Source organism: Takifugu flavidus, chromosome 4 (assembly GCF_003711565.1).
Source record: "Takifugu flavidus isolate HTHZ2018 chromosome 4, ASM371156v2, whole genome shotgun sequence".
In the NCBI taxonomy this organism is placed as follows: Eukaryota; Metazoa; Chordata; class Actinopteri; order Tetraodontiformes; family Tetraodontidae; genus Takifugu; species Takifugu flavidus.
This window is the reverse complement of record NC_079523.1, coordinates 604,787-620,613: the sequence shown is the minus strand read 5'-3', so window position 1 is coordinate 620,613 and position 15,827 is coordinate 604,787. Positions and strand designations below refer to the sequence as shown.

General features: G+C 45.6%; 1 protein-coding gene and 1 long non-coding RNA gene across 2 annotated transcripts in view; both read right to left on the bottom strand.

Annotated features, from left to right (window-relative positions):
* The window catches only part of LOC130523864 (hemicentin-2-like), a 174,734-nt gene that overhangs the window by 45,889 nt on the left and 113,018 nt on the right, over window positions 1-15,827 (bottom strand). Inside the window, exon 13 of the mRNA XM_057029467.1 lies at window positions 5,271-5,546. Within this exon, the coding sequence (XP_056885447.1) occupies window positions 5,271-5,546 (276 nt within the window). The remainder of the gene's footprint in view (window positions 1-5,270; window positions 5,547-15,827) is intronic.
* LOC130523875 (uncharacterized) lies at window positions 6,651-7,657 on the bottom strand. Its single transcript, XR_008950037.1, has 2 exons — window positions 7,006-7,657; window positions 6,651-6,875 (listed from the first exon to the last, which is right to left on the bottom strand). It is a non-coding gene; the product is annotated as an uncharacterized LOC130523875 (long non-coding RNA).

Genomic DNA, 15,827 nt, shown 5'->3' with positions numbered 1-15,827 from the left:
TGGTATGCACAGTGATTTTTCAGCTTGAACCCCAGCGTTGTGGAGCAAAGGTTCATCACTTCATTCACAAAATGGCTTCCATTGTCTGATCTTACGGTCTGAGGTATGCCATAGGTAGGAATGTAATGTTTGCAAAGGCTTTTCGCCACTGTGATTGCATCATTGCATTTTGCAGGATAGATTTCTACCCATTTGGAAAATGTATCTATTATCACTAGGCAATACTTGCATCCTTGTGATAATGATAGTTCAATAAAATCCATGTTTATTTCCTGGAATGGATGTTGTGGTGCAGGAAACTTGCCTCTCGTTGGTCTCATGTTTCCTTGTGCATTGTGTTTGCAACAGATTATGCATGATCTGCAATAGTTTTGAGCAACATCTGAACACTTGATGGTGTAGAAGTGTTGGTTGACTCTATGTACCATCCCTCCTCTTGAGACATGGGTCAGCCCATGGCTCACTAATGCTGCTGTTTTGTACAGGCTTTTTGGAAGGATCGGTTTGCCGTCAATTTTCTAGAGGCCATCACTTTTCTGAGCTCCTCTATTTATCCACTGTTTCAGTTCTGCGTGTGACACTGAACCTTGTGAGTCGTTCAAAATGTCTAAGTCTACTAGAAACACCTCTGCGCTTCACCCTTATTTAGGTCCTTTTGCGGTTTGGTCTGCAAAGTTGTTTCCTGTTTTTGGTGTGCACGACATTTGCAAACTGCTAGTGCAGAAGGAAGCTGGGCTGCATCCAGCAGTTGCTGCAGAAGTGCTACATGTGTAAGGGTTTGACCTTGTGACCTCTGGAACCCTCTGTTTTGCCATATCTTTGCAAAATGGTGTATTGCTCCAAAAACATACTGACTGTCAGTGTAAATAGTTAGTTCCTGTCCTTCATACCTCTGGCATGCTCTCAGAACTGCAGACAGTTCTGCCACTTGTGCTGAGCAGGAAGATGGAAGTGCTTTAGCTTCTAACACTGCATCTGACGTGGTTACAGCATAGCCTACCCGGTTCTGCCCTTTCTCGTCTTTTGAGGCGGAGCCATCAACAAACGCTACTGTTGAGTGCTGTAATGGGCTCTGAGAAATGTCAGACCTTGGTTCCAGGGTTCAAAGGTCCACATTTCTGCAACGTGATGTTGGGTTGTGACAACAACAGTGAGGCCAGATTTAAGTGTCTCGCATGTGTCAAAAAGGGGAGTGAGGTCTGGAACAGTATCAGTGAAACCGAACGTGGGACTTTCAGTGTGAGTGGCTCAGCACTAGTTCAGCTGACGTTTTCACAGCTTCTGCTGCAGCAGCACAGGCCTGTAAGCAGAGCGGGAATCCTCCTGCTACTGGGTCCAGTCTTTTGGTGTAAAATGCCAACGGCCCGTCTCGATCCCCAAAAATGTCTTATCTGGTGTGAGTGAGTTTAACAAATTGTGTGGATTTGGAACATCTGGTACTGCATGTTCCACAAGGTCATTCAATGGCCTTAAATCTTGGACCATTCTCCACTTTCCTGTGTGTGCCTTTTCTCCAGGAAACATGGGTGTGTTGCATACTGCGTCTGGGGCTTCAATCAATATTCCTGATTTCAACATGTCTTATATCGCTGGCTGAATTCCTTTCTCTGCTTCTTTAACGGGTACTGATGCACTATTGGTACTCTGTCAGATTTCAGTTTAACTCGGTAGGGGGCTAGTCCTTTGACTAGTCCCACATCTGTGGGTGAGGTGGACCACAGCCCAGAAGGAACTTCTTGTAATTGGATCCAATGTTTGTCTGCATATTTTTTGATTGGGGAAGTGAGACCACCTACAAAGGCCCGCTTCAGCTGTTGCTGGTAGGGTCCGGCTTCATCATCATTACAAGGGATTCCTGAATTCTGTCTAAAAATGGGTTTCAGGCGGTCAAGGTGCTCTGATGGGCTTTCATCATCTTTCTGACGCGTCTGGGAAATTTTGCATTGGGTGTGCTACTTCTACCATGGGGCAAACATCTGCGAACGGGTGAATAGTTTTTTTATGTTGCTCCAAGGCAATGAAGGGATAAACATTATCTTGTTTTGCTTTTCTCGCACTTCTTGTCTCTTTTCAAATTAGACAGAGATGGAGGGGGTAGGAGCGGTTGAAGAGTGGAGGCCGGCTGTTGTTTGGGTTTAGCTCCTTTCTTTGCTGCATTTCCTTCTGTTATTTGTGGGGGATCTTGTGCATGGGAGGTGCGATAAGCTCCATCTGCTCCGGAGGTGGTGCATTCTCTTCCTCCTCTGCCGCTGCCTCTGGGGGCTGTGGCTCCGGAGCAGGGGGGCGCCTTTTAGCAGCGGTCTCATCTTCTGGGCGTATCAGGGCTGCTGCTGCTGTTTTCTCCTTTCTGTTCTGAGCCTTTTCTTTCCTCTCCTTGTCTTTGAGGGTACTTTGTTCCAACCATTTCTCAGACAATTTATACTCTGCCTTGCGCTTGTCATGCTTCTTCTTCTTCTTGTCTATACTTAACTCGAGTTTCAGATGTGCCTGTAACTCCAGTATGTCTGCAGTGCAGAGTTTTTCTGAAAAGTTAAACTTTCTTCTCCACCTTTGACTTATTGTTCCTGACCCCGTCACACAACCCTCCATAAACAGTGGCATTTTAACTTCTCACTACTGGGTCTCTCAGAAAACTTCTCTGGTACACAAATCGGAGGAAGGACACCGACAGGCCCTTCTACTGTGCGCTACTCACACAGCGGTGCCAGTTTTCAGGGGCGGAACCCGTCCTTTATTCTGATCACCAGTACTTCGTTTTCTTCGAGCAAAAGAATAAAACACAGGACTAGCAGAGTTCTCCTATCAACTCTTTCAATGGCTTAGTCCTCCATTCACACACAAACACAATTTCCTATTTTCTTAACTTAATTACGGCTAAGTTGTAACCTACTTAATTAATGGCTAAGTCTAACCAGGTCTCACCCTCTGAGGCAACAATTTTGTGTGAGGAGACGCGTCCGTCGGTCACCATCCAGCACTGGGAACAGTTCTAACCGCCGGCCTGGAACGAATTCACGTCCTCAGGTCTTTCTCTTATCGGTCCTCACGAGTCTTCTGCGTCGTTGCTGGCGTTGGATGATGTCTTCAGGATCGCGCCCTCGGGTTCGTGATCTCAAAAGAGATCGGGCTCGAAGGACGAAATTTTATGTTGGGGAGAAAGAAAGGGATCAGTTTTCCTCCCGCGCTGTTGCCTTCAGAGGAACGAGACGGAAGCTTCAGTTTACTTGCTGCGAGGGCAACCACACGTCTGCAGTGTAGCTACAGCGTGTGAGCCTTGAACAGTTTATTTTATACTAGCACACAAACATGTAAGGGTACAGTAAACGTATGCGTAAGCATCACATGATAAAGCATAAGCGTCACATGATAAAACAAAGCATGATATATACAAAAGGAACATATAAGAAAATGGGGGATGGAGTGTCACAGGATGGTCAGGTTGTCCCCTGCTATCCTGAGGTGATAGAACATCAGTTAAAGCAGGTCAGGGTTCTGGTCAGGAGTGATAATAAGCGCTCACAGCATTGCTATATGAACAGTTGAACCGAACAATTCTGAACACCGACAGCAGGGGGCAGTAAAACGGAGCCAATCATGAACGGACCCACGTTTCCCTCAAATTATGATTATTAACAAATCATTCATTCATGATTCCAGCAGCTTCCAGCCTCAAACATCAAACATCACGTAGGTGTAATTATTACCTTTGTGACGGCGACGCTTTAGGAGAACGATGACTAGGACGACAACCAGCACAACTAGAAAGAGATTAACTCCAACTACACTGACAATAACTCTAACGAGCACGCCCGTGGACGACCCTGAAAGAGAGGGAGGAGTTAAAGAGGACGAGTCGTCTCCGTTTCTTTCTCTCCGTTTTCATCTTCTCTTCATTTCCTCTAAAATGTGAATTTTAACCATTTCAGAGTTTAAAACCAGGCTGAGTTTCCTGATTAATTCCTGGTTTAATCAGTTGCTGCAGGTCTGATGGGCTGTTAAAGTGATGACGTCATCACCTGGAGGCCTCAGCTGATTGGCTGAAACTCACCTGATGGGAGGAGTTAAAGGCACCTTTAAAGCTCCTGTGAGCACCTGAGCTGCTGCATCAGGAGACCTTCATCACCATGGAGACACCAGGTCAGCGCCACCATAAACACCACTGTTGTTTCTTCATCATCATCATCAGTCAGTCATTAAAACAACCTGTCAGCAACAGCATCATGACGGCCTGTTGCCATAGCAACAGTCTATCAGCATCACTCACTGGACGACACTTTAATCTGTTTGACGTCTTTTCATCTTTTGTTTGTTGCTCAAAATTAAGTTTTAGTTTGAATGTGTTCATTAATCTTTATTAATCCCACAATTAAATATTATAATTCTGTTTTCTGAGAAGTTTCCCCACATAAAAATAATTATTTTATGTGTGAGTGTGAGAGACTGTACAAACTCACCAGCGTCTGGAGTTTGACCTGTGGACCAGAATAAAATGACCGTTAGTGATTCAGGCTCATCAGAACTCAACGTTTCCGCCCTCTGACCCGTTAATATAAAACATTTCCCAACAACGACCACGATCATGAAGAAATTAACCGAGTTTAATCACTTTTACCAAAATCCCATCTGACCTGTCCTGTAATTAAATTAAATTAAATTCCCCCTCATGTTCTCTGCAGCGCCCCCTGCTGGCCACCACAGCAGAGACTCTGAACAATGTTTGATTCTGCTGAATTCTCTGGATTTTGGTGAAAACTGGATCATTTGAGATGATGTCACACAAGCTTTGATGTCACTCATTAACAGGCCAATTTATAATCTGACTAATCTGTCGTTAATAAGCACAATAAGTGTTAAACATGAGGATCAGAGGAGGAACGCAGCAGCCGTTGTCACGCTGGTGCTCGTCTGACCGCGTCATCGTTAGAAAGCTCTAATCTCCCTCCAGGCTCGTGGTGGGTGCTGATCCGAGGACCATCGGGTCCAGAGACACTTCTGAGAGACTTCATGGAACCAGAACGTGTGGAGGATCCTGGCAGAGCTGCACCGGTCAGGTGAGTCCAGTCACGTCTGACCGGTACCAGCAGAGCAGCTGCATCACCTGACTGGGACTCACAGGTGTGTCATCACGCTATGATGTCACATCCTGTCTGCTGCGCTGCAGCTTCCTGTGCAGTCTGATGGAATTTTACTGCCGTTTGTAAACAGTTTAAAGTATTAAAATAATTACAAATATTAATTATTAGTAGCTGTAGTGTAAATCCATAACTCACCAATGGCAACGAAGGTAGTTGAGCTAATCTGGTGACAAAACTCCTCCTGTGTGACCACACAGCTGTAGTCGTCGCTCCTGCTCACGTCGGCTCTGACAGTGACGTAGAAGCGTCCGTCTCTCTCTTCAGACTCTGTCTCCTGAGCAGGAAGGACACGTCCAGAGCTGTCCTGCCACTGGACGGCAGGTCTGGGATGAGCTCCTTTAACCTCACACTGCAGCAGCGCCCGGTCTGGTCCTCCATCAACGATCCGGATCAGCGGTTCTGGAGAGGCACCTGTGAGCATCCACAGTCACAAATGGGTCATTAAAGAAAATCAAAATGGAAAGATGATTTTTGAGGGGAAATTAAGGGCTTTTAATTGTTTAAATGTAGGAGAAAACTCCAAATTTCAGGTTTTTTAAAATGATTATTTAAAATCCTGTTAAACATTAATTCACACCTGAATAAAAGATAAAAGTAAAAACCTTAAACTCTTGCATTGATTAAAATAGAAAACATTAGAATGAATTTGCAATTAAAATGGTTGAAATGGTCAAAATATCACATTTAATTCCCCTTTTATCACATTAACAAACGCATCAAACAATCTCATCTGTTTGTCTGTGTAAAAACAGGAAAACTTCATTTAATCCGACCTTTTTCCAGGATTCCTGCACTCACCTTTTCCCGGTGGTCGAACTTTTAAAATGTTTTAAGGAGTGGAGGTTGCAGGCGACCTGATATCTACACCAAACATGCATTAACTAAAATAAAGTGTATTTTCTCGTTGATTGTAAAGGTTAAAATAGACCAATTCTATCGGTTTTAAAAGTCCAGGTACCCGTTTGTTAGCAGACCTGCAACTGTAACCTGGAGATTTACGACATCATCACCGAGGCGCCGAAACTTTACGGCAGTTCTGGGTCAGCGTAGCACTAGCTAGCCTGCATAGCTACTGATAACACGGATTTGTGCTCCCTTAAAAAGACATTTATGCAGATAGGACACTTAACTTTGAAGTGAACACTCACATGATTGAACGCATTAATTCTGGATCAAAACCATAATTTAAATGCGCTGATTAAAGTCAATTTCGCCTTTCGTTTATTTTTTAGCAGCGCTCGTCAAACTTTCTGAAAGTCCAGAGTTTCGTTAAATGAAGCCTCGACAAAATGTTGGACCAATTAAATTCATTAAATTCACGAGACCCACAGCTCGCGCATGGTGTTGGAAGAGTGAGGTCACCGCTTTAAGGTGCCTCGTGCCTCCTCTCACACCTGATTGGTCCGGAGCATTTCCGCTCTCCGCCGCAATAGAAGCGAGTCCGAAGTCTCCGGCTCCCGATATTCAAAGCGAAAGTGATGAAATTCACCATCATCAAAGAAAATGAGGCTTCAATCAAACTGTAATCTCGGTTTTATTGTTGCAGATTCACCACTTCTTCAACCTCCTCCTCTCTGGTTGCGTCGTTTCTTCACAATTCTGTGATGGGACATTAAAACTCTGTCAGTTCCTCCTGAGCAGACAGAGGAACTCATCATGGGGAGGAACCTTCTCCTCACCTCCACAGTTCTTCAGGCTCCTGAACTTCCTCCACACCCTGATGATGTCACACATTTGGACCTGGTTCAGATCAGATTACAGTAAACAGAAAATTCCAGTAAAGATCATGTCAGCGTTTCTGCGCCGGTCCCACGTGTAATAAAACATCTATAACAGGACAGATCAGCAAAGCCAGGATTGAGCTGCTCACCTGTCCGAATTAGTAATGACTGGTCCCAGTTTAGCCTCAGGGGTCAGATAACAGGTGGATCCTCCTGCAGGGTCGAGTTAGGATGGAATCATCTGCAGGAACAGAAACAATCGGGCGGGAGAAGAACCTGGTCCAGAACATTTGACCTGCGACACTCATCTACACATCTATACATTTATATATCTACTTCTACTCATCTGTACATCTACAATTCAATTCAGTTCAATCTTTATTTATATGGCACTTTTCATACACTGGGTAGCACAAAGTGCCTCACAGAGGAACAAAAACACAAGACAAACAAGAGAATCAAGAAAAAGGACACACACACATACACACACTTACACACACACACCCACACACACAAACAAGCTGAGACATGGCTGGGCACCGAGACCTGAGGCGAAGGAGACGCCACCTTTGGAGGCCCACCAGGCCGAGGGAGGTCAGGGTCCGTGGCCACAGGTGGTACCGCCACAAAGACCAGCCCGACCCGGACAGACCGGAGGCTCCACACCAAGGCACAGAGCCCCCTAACCCCCCAGGCCAGAGCTGTCCACGGGACAGCACCCCCAGTGGTAGACCGGAAACATCTCCCAGCCTGGCAGGCCCCCATGAGGAAACACCATGAGGAAACACCATGAGGAAACACCATGAGAAACACCATGAGGAGACACCATGAGGAACACCATGAGGAGACACTGGAGCTAAAAACTGAAGGACTAAAATAGTAAATGGGATAAAAGGTGTAAAGACTAAAAACTAAGAAACTAAGAACTGAGGGAGTAAAACAGTCAAGTTAACTGAGAAAGCAATTGAGGATAAACTGCACAGGCTACTTGGCACCAGAAGAGGAACGTTGGCTCAAATCACAACTTTAATGAGGGAAGTTCACAGTCTGATCACTGAAGCTGGTAATCTGCCAACAGTGCAAGAAATAATGCAGGATAAGTTCAACGCCAGTGTGCTGGACTTTAGGGAGATAAATAGGCAAATAGGAGGTCTTTTGTCTGAAGATGAGAAGGAGGCTGTTATTAGGAACTGGTTTGAGCCCAAAATGATGGTCATCAGTGAGTTTACTGAAGAAACTGAAAAATGGATGGAGCAGGAGATTTCAAGCTTACGCCCACAGACCAAGAAGAGGAAGAGATTGGGCCTGAAGATGGTGTATCACAAGTGGGGATAAATTCCAACCAGGCTATAAACAAGAATGGTTCCCGTGCTTCGTAACGTGTGTCATGTCTACTCATTCATCAGTTTGTGCTCTTGAAGAAGCCAAGCTCTGTGGTTTAGTGGAACGTGGTGTAGTTTTGCAAAAGAAACATGAGCTGGAAATGGAGGAAGCGCGTATTAAGGCTGCAAAAGAGAGACTGGAACTAGATGCAGTCTAAAGTAATCTCGGATCCACTTTTTGGTGACCTACAGGGCAAAAACACATCTACAGCAGAAAAGGCAAAGAAAATGAGAAAGTGGTCAAGAGTGTATCAAAAGGAAGTAGCTTCGCAACTAATATGACAACAGGAAAGAAGAGTGCAGCTACAACCCCGAAACAAAGAAACTCAGCCAAAACAGGAAAGGCTTTTGAAACACCATGTTTATTTTGTCAAGGGAATCACACTTTGGAATCTTGTAGCAAGATCAAGGACGTACCAAACAAGGAACGTCTTGATGTATTGAAAACGAAGGGACTGTGTTTCGGGTGTTTAAGACGGGGGCATATTAGCCAGAACTGTAAGAAGAAAATAATATGTAAACAGTGTTCACGGAGACACCCAGACATTCTTCATCAGAATGAGGAGACTAGGAACACCACATCTGTGACCAATCAGGGTAATATTCAGAATAAAGAGATGTCTGTAGTTCCAGGTTCAGCCAAGCAAGAGGTGTGTGGATACACTGGGGCCGGAGAAACGGACTGCTTGTTACCCGTGGTTCCTGTAAAGGTGAAGTCCCGCAACAGTGGAAGGTCCATAGAGACATATGCCTTTATGGATCCCAGGAGTACAGCCACGTTCTGTACGGCGGACCTCAGGAAGAAACTGAATGAGAAGGGAAAGCTGACTCGGATCTCATTGAGTACAATGGGAGAGAACAACGCAGGAGAACAAAAGTTGATCACCAGTTATCTGCTCACGGATTTGGAGGTGTGTAACCTTGAGGGAGAAGAGTATTTGCAACTACTCAAAGGTTTCACGCACAGTAACATCCCTGTCCAGAGAGAAAACATTCCCAGTCAGCAACATCTACAGAAGTGGTCTTACCTGAGTGACGTGAATTCACCGCATATCAATGCTAATGTAGGCCTTCTCATTGGAGCCAACAACTCTAAATTAATGGAGCCCTGGCATGTAATTAATAGTCAGGAGGAAGGGCCCTACGCGGTAAAGACGGTTCTTGGCTGGATGGTGTGTGGACCAGTGACAAACGAAAACACACTTTTCAGAGGTAAAACAGCTCATTACGGTGTTAACAGAGTTGCAGTGGAGGAAGTGGAACAGTTACTGATACAGCAGTATAACAAAGATTTTCCGGAGCGTCTATATGACGATAAAGAAGAAATGTCTCAGGAGGACAAATTGTTTATGCAGTCAGTGCAAAAGACAACCAAGTTTACAGATGGACATTACTGTGTGGGGCTCCCACTGAGAGACAAGGATGTGAAAATGGCCAACAACCGCTGTGTGGCCGAACAGCGAGCTGCTGCTCTGAAGAGAAAGCTGATGAAGAACAAAGAGTTTCTTGAGGACTACAGAAGATTTATGGACAGTATACTGGAAAAAGGTTACGCCATGGAAGTTCCTCAAGATCAGCTTTCCCGTGACGACAACAGGGTTTGGTATGTCCCACACCATGGGGTATACCACCCGAAGAAAAAGAAAATACGTGTGGTCTTTGATTGCAATGCCACTTTTCAGGATGTGTCGCTCAATGGTCAGTTGATGCAGGGACCTGACCTCACCAACACACTCATTGGTGCCTTAATGAGGTTTCGGGAAGAACCGATAGCGATGATGGCGGACATTGAGTCCATGTTTTATCAGGTCAGAGTTCCGGGGACAGATGCAGACCTGTTGCGTTTTTTGTGGTGGCCGAATGGTGACCTTAGCGCACCTGTAAAGGATTATAGGATGGTCGTACATCTTTTCGGAGCAACTTCATCCCCTAGTGTTGCTTCTTATGCGCTACGCAGAACGGCAGAAGATAGAAGAGGCACCGCAGCCCCAGAAGCCATGGAAACGGTTCTACGTAATTTTTATGTAGATTACTGTTTGAAATCTGTGGCTACAGAGGAAGAAGCAGTTGCCCTGGTAAAGAGCCTTCGATACCTGTGTGCTGAGGGAGGGTTTAGCCTCACAAAGTGGGTCAGTAACAGCAGGAGAGTCTTGTCATCCATTCCTGCAGAACTCCGAGCTACTGAGCTGAAAGACCTGGATCTCGCACAGGATGACTTGCCCACAGAGCGAGCTCTAGGAGTGCAATGGTGTACGTTTACGTACCGAATCAAGTCACAGGACAAGCCCAAGACGAGAAGAGGAATTCTCTCTGTCGTAAATTCTACTTACGACCCTCTTGGCTTCCTAGTACCACTGATACTCCCCGCCAAGCTTCTTATGAGGGACTTGTGTAAAGAAAAGCTAGGATGGGATGAGGACTTCAGTGACTCCCGGACAGAACGATGGTATAAGTGGCTGGAAGATCTTACTCTCGTCTCAGGCTTCAGCATCAGTAGATGTGTCAAACCCAAGAACTTTGGAACCACAAAGGTGGCCAGGTTGCACCATTTTTCTGATGCAAGCGAGGTTGCCTATGGCACAGCATCTTACCTCGTTCTGGAGAATGACAAGGGCAGGATCCACTGTTCACTTGCGATGGGGAAGTCTAGAGTTTCGCTGCTAAAACAGATCACCGTTCCAAGGCTAGAGTTGACTGCAGCAGTAGTTGCAGTGAAGGTGGACAGAATGCTGCAGGAGGAAATGCAGATCCCACTCCAGCAGTCAATCTTCTGGACTGACAGCACAACGGTCCTGAAATACATAGACAGCGAGACTGCCCGCTACAAGACCTTCGTGGCAAACAGGATTACACTCATACGAGAGGCCACCAAGCCATCGCAGTGGAGGTATGTCAGGACGTCGCAGAACCCGGCTGACAAGGTGACCAGGGGTCTGAAAGCTAGAAGCTTGATGCAAGATAGAGACTGGATAAATGGCCCACAGTTCCTTTTACAGCCAGAAAGTGAATGGCCACAGAGACCAGAAAACATGAATCAGAACATGCAGAATGATCCAGAGGTTAAAACTATCACAGTAAACACCATCACAATCGATGAAAAGTTTGACTGTATGTCCAAATTACTTCAATACTACGACAGTTGGAACCGGTTGAAGAGGGCGGTTGCATGGATTATGGAAGTTAGAAAGTTGTTGATCCACCTGAAAAACAAGTTCTAAGTGAGACCAGTCAATCCGAAAAGGATCCAGAGAAGCAGAAGGTGATTGTGCAACAGAACATGGAAAAGTACAGAAGTACTATGGAAAGGAGATCTGTTACCTTTGAGCAGCTGATGACAGCAGAGGCAGAAATCATCCGGTACAGCCAAAGTCAATGCTTTCCTGAGGAAATTCTCTGCAGCAATAAGCCTGTCAAGAAAAGCAGCCAGCTGTACAGGCTTGATCCGAAGATGGCTTCCTGAGAGTAGGAGGACGGCTCAACAGAGCGGCCATGCCAGCTGAGACCAAACATCCTGTGATACTCTCCAAACACTCCAGAGTTGCAATTCTCATACTGAATGAAATCCATGAGAAGATCGGTCACTCTGGGCGCAACTACATGTTATTGCAGTTGAGACAAAGGTTTTGGATCCCTCAAGCAACCTCAGCCATCAGGAAGATCATATCTAAATGCACGGTCTGCAGAAGACTTCGAGGACAAGGTGGAGAACAAAAAATGGCACCTCTGCTGGAAGATCGTCTTTTACCAGACAAACCGCCGTTTACCAACGTTGGAATTGATTACTTTGGCCCATTCGAAGTGAAACGGGGCCAGAGCACTGTTAAAAGGTACGGTGTTATGTTCACCTGCCTCACCATCAGGGCAGTGCATATCGAGGTGGCAGATAGTCTTGACACAAGTGCTTGTATCAATGTCCTTCGTCGTTTCATAAGTAGAAGAGGACAGATCTCCATAATGCGTTCCGACAATGGCACCAATTTTGTTGGTGCCGAGAAGGAATTGAGAGAAGCTGTAAAAAACCTGGACCAATCAGAGATGGAGAAGACAATGCAAGAGAGGGGCATCAAATGGATTTTCAATAGTCCAGCTGCCTCACATCAAGGAGGAATATGGGAGCGGCAAATACGTACAGTGCGTAGGATTCTCGGCGCTCTGCTAAAGGAACAGACCCTCACAGACGACAGTCTTCAAACCTTTCTTTGTGAGGTGGAAAGTATAATAAATGGCCGACCCATAACAAGTGTGTCAGATGATCCATGCGACATTGAACCTCTGACTCCCAACCATCTGCTGTTGATGAAGACCCAGCCCAACATGCCACCAGGAATCTTCAACAAGGATGACCTATACGCAAGAAAGCGTTGGAGGCAGGTACAGTATCTTGCGGATCTATTCTGGCGTAGGTGGACTCGTGAATACTTACCCCTCCTACAGGAACGCCAGAAGTGGACGAGACAAAAAAGGAACTTTGAACCTGGAGATGTGGTGCTAGTAGTGGACAGTTAATCTCCACGAAGCACGTGGATCATGGGAAGAATAGTACAAACTTTCCCTGATTCCAGTGGAACTGTGAGGGTGAAGTTGCAGACAAAAACAGCACCCTGGAGAGGTCTGTGCAGAAGTTATGCCTTTTGCAGGAAGCCATGTAAACACAATGGACAATATGTAAGAAAAGATTTATTTTAGTTAAGAAAGATTATTTCTATTATGTTAATAGTTTTAATTTGATGGCTCTTAGTTTTGAGTTCAATTGATAATTGTGTAATCTTACAGTTAACCCAATTAGGGGCCGGATATGTAAGAGCCATAGAGCAGAATTGATGTGTGTAAAAATGACGTGCAATTTATGTTTGTATTTGTTTGATGCATGGTGCATGTTACTGTGTAACTCGTAATATTAAAAGGATTGTTGATGTAAAGTTTTGGATGCCGCTCCCTGAGATTGACTTAAGAGCGCATGCGCAGCGTCAGGCCAGGTGAGCTGCATTAGATACGGGAGCACAACGTTTTCTTACCGTCACGTTATGTGAGCTGTAATCTTTTGGAATTCATATAAAGACTCTTAAAATGGAATTACATCTCATGTCATGCGAGTGAAGAATTACTGTGTCTGCAGCTTAAAAATGGTACGTTAAATGAGGATGGAGTGCCATTACACCGATATTCAAAGCGAAAGTGATGAAATTCACCATCATCAAAGAAAATGAGGCTTCAATCAAACTGTAATCTCGGTTTTATTGTTGCAGATTCACCACTTCTTCAACCTCCTCCTCTCTCTGGTTGCGTCGTTTCTTCACAATTCTGTGATGGGACATTAAAACTCTGTCAGTTCCTCCTGAGAGACAGAGGAACTCATCATGGGGAGGAACCTTCTCCTCACCTCCACAGTTCTTCAGTACTCCACACCCCGATGGCGTAACACATTTGGACCTGGTTCAGATCAGATTACAGTAAACAGAAAATTCCAGTAAAGATCATGTCAGCGTGTCTGCGCCGGTCCCACGTGTAATAAAACATCTATAACAGGACAGATCAGCGAAGCCAGGATTGAGCTGCTCACCTGTCCGAATTAGTAATGACTGGTCCCAGTTTAGCCTCAGGGGTCAGATAACAGGTGGATCCTCCTGCGGGGTCAAGTTAGGATGGAATCATCTGCAGGAACAGAAACAATCGGGCGGGGAGAAGAACCTGGTCCAGAACATTTGACCTGCGATACTCATCTACACATCTATACATTTATATATCTACTTCTACTCATCTATAAATCTACTAATCTATCTACATCTAACAATTCAGTTCAATCTTTATTTATATGGCACTTTTCATACACTGGGTAGCACAAAGTGCCTCACAGAGGATAAAAACAACAAAGAGTAACAAGAGAATCAAGAAAAAGGACACACACAGATACATACACACACACACACACACCACACAAACAAGCTGAGACATGGCTGGGCACCGAGACCTGAGGCGAAGGAGACGCCACCTTTGGAGGCCCACCAGGCCGAGGGAGTCACGGTCCGTGGCCACAGGTGGTACCGCCACAAAGCAGCCCGACCCGGACAGACCGGAGGCTCCACACCAAGGCACAGAGCCCCCTAACCCCCCAGGCCAGAGCTGTCCATGGGACAGCGCCCCCAGTGGTAGACCGGAAACATCTCCCAGCCTGGCAGGCCCCCATGAGGAGACACCATGAGGAAACACCATGAGGAAACAACCATGAGGAACACCATGAGGAAACACCATGAGGAAACACCATGAGGAAACACCATGAGGAGACACCATGAGGAGACACTGGAGCTAAAAACTGAAGGACTAAAACAGTAAATGGGATAAAAGGTATAAAAGCTAAAAACTAAGGAACTAAGAACTGAGGGAGTAAAACAGTAAAAGTATCAAGTAAAATAAGGATAAGACATAAAAAAGCATGAGAACATAAAAGAAACTGAAAATAATCAGAAAATCAGTTAAAGGCCTGATTAAAAATGTGTGTCTTGAGCCTCTTTTTAAAAACCTCAGCAGTCTCTGCGGCCCTGAGGTTCTCCGGCTGTTCCACAGTCGGGGACCAGAATAACTGAAGGCCGCTTCCCCGTGCGTTTTAGAGCTTACATGTGGAATGGTTAAAAGGCCGGTGCCGGAGGACCTCAGAGTCCGCGAGGGTTGATAGAATAGAAGCAGGTCGGATAAATAAGTCGGGCCGAGACCATTAAGACATTTAAAAACGAATAAAAGAAACTTAAGATCCTGAAACGCACGGGTAGCCAATGCAGCGATTCTAAAACCGGTGTGATGTGCTCCCGCCCTCTGGTCCTCGTCAGCACCCGTGCAGCTGAGTTTTGTAATAATTGTAGGTTAGAGATGCTCTTTTTGGGAAGACCAGAGAGCAGGGCATTACAATAATCTAGACCACAAGAGATAAAAGCGTGCATCAGCACCTCCGTGCTGGCCTGAGAGAGGAACGGGCGGACTCTGGCTATATTCTTCAGGTGGTAAAAACCTACCTTTGTTATGTTTTTGATGTGTGGGATAAAACTAAGCTCAGAGTCAAAGATCACACCCAGATTTTTTACAAACTGAGATGGTTTAAAATCCTTTAATTTTGGTACAAGTTTCTCTCTCTGACCTTCAGGACCAATGACTAAGACCTCTGTTTGGTCCTGGTTGAGCTGTAGGAAGTTTTCTGCCATCCATGACTGGATATCTAGAATACAGTTAAAAAGGGCATCAACTGGCCCTGTGTCACCAGGAGCCACGGCGATGTACAGCTGCGTATCGTCAGCATAGCTGTGGAAGCTGATGCCGTGGCTCCTGATGACGTCACCAAGAGGAAGCATGGAAAGATTAAAAAGGGTTGGACCTAAGATTGACCCTTGGGGAACCCCACACCTGTCTTTTCATGGGAACGATAAAAGCACTGTTGCGTCTGGAAACAGTCCTGGGTTTCTGTCCGTATGAAATGATGGTTTCAATGGAGTGAATGAGCTGTGATGCTGATGGCAGACATGGGAGTAGTGATGGAGGGGCATGTATGGTGCAGCGTGGGGGGGTGAGCGTAGATGTGAGTGAGTGGGGGGCAGAGTGGTGGC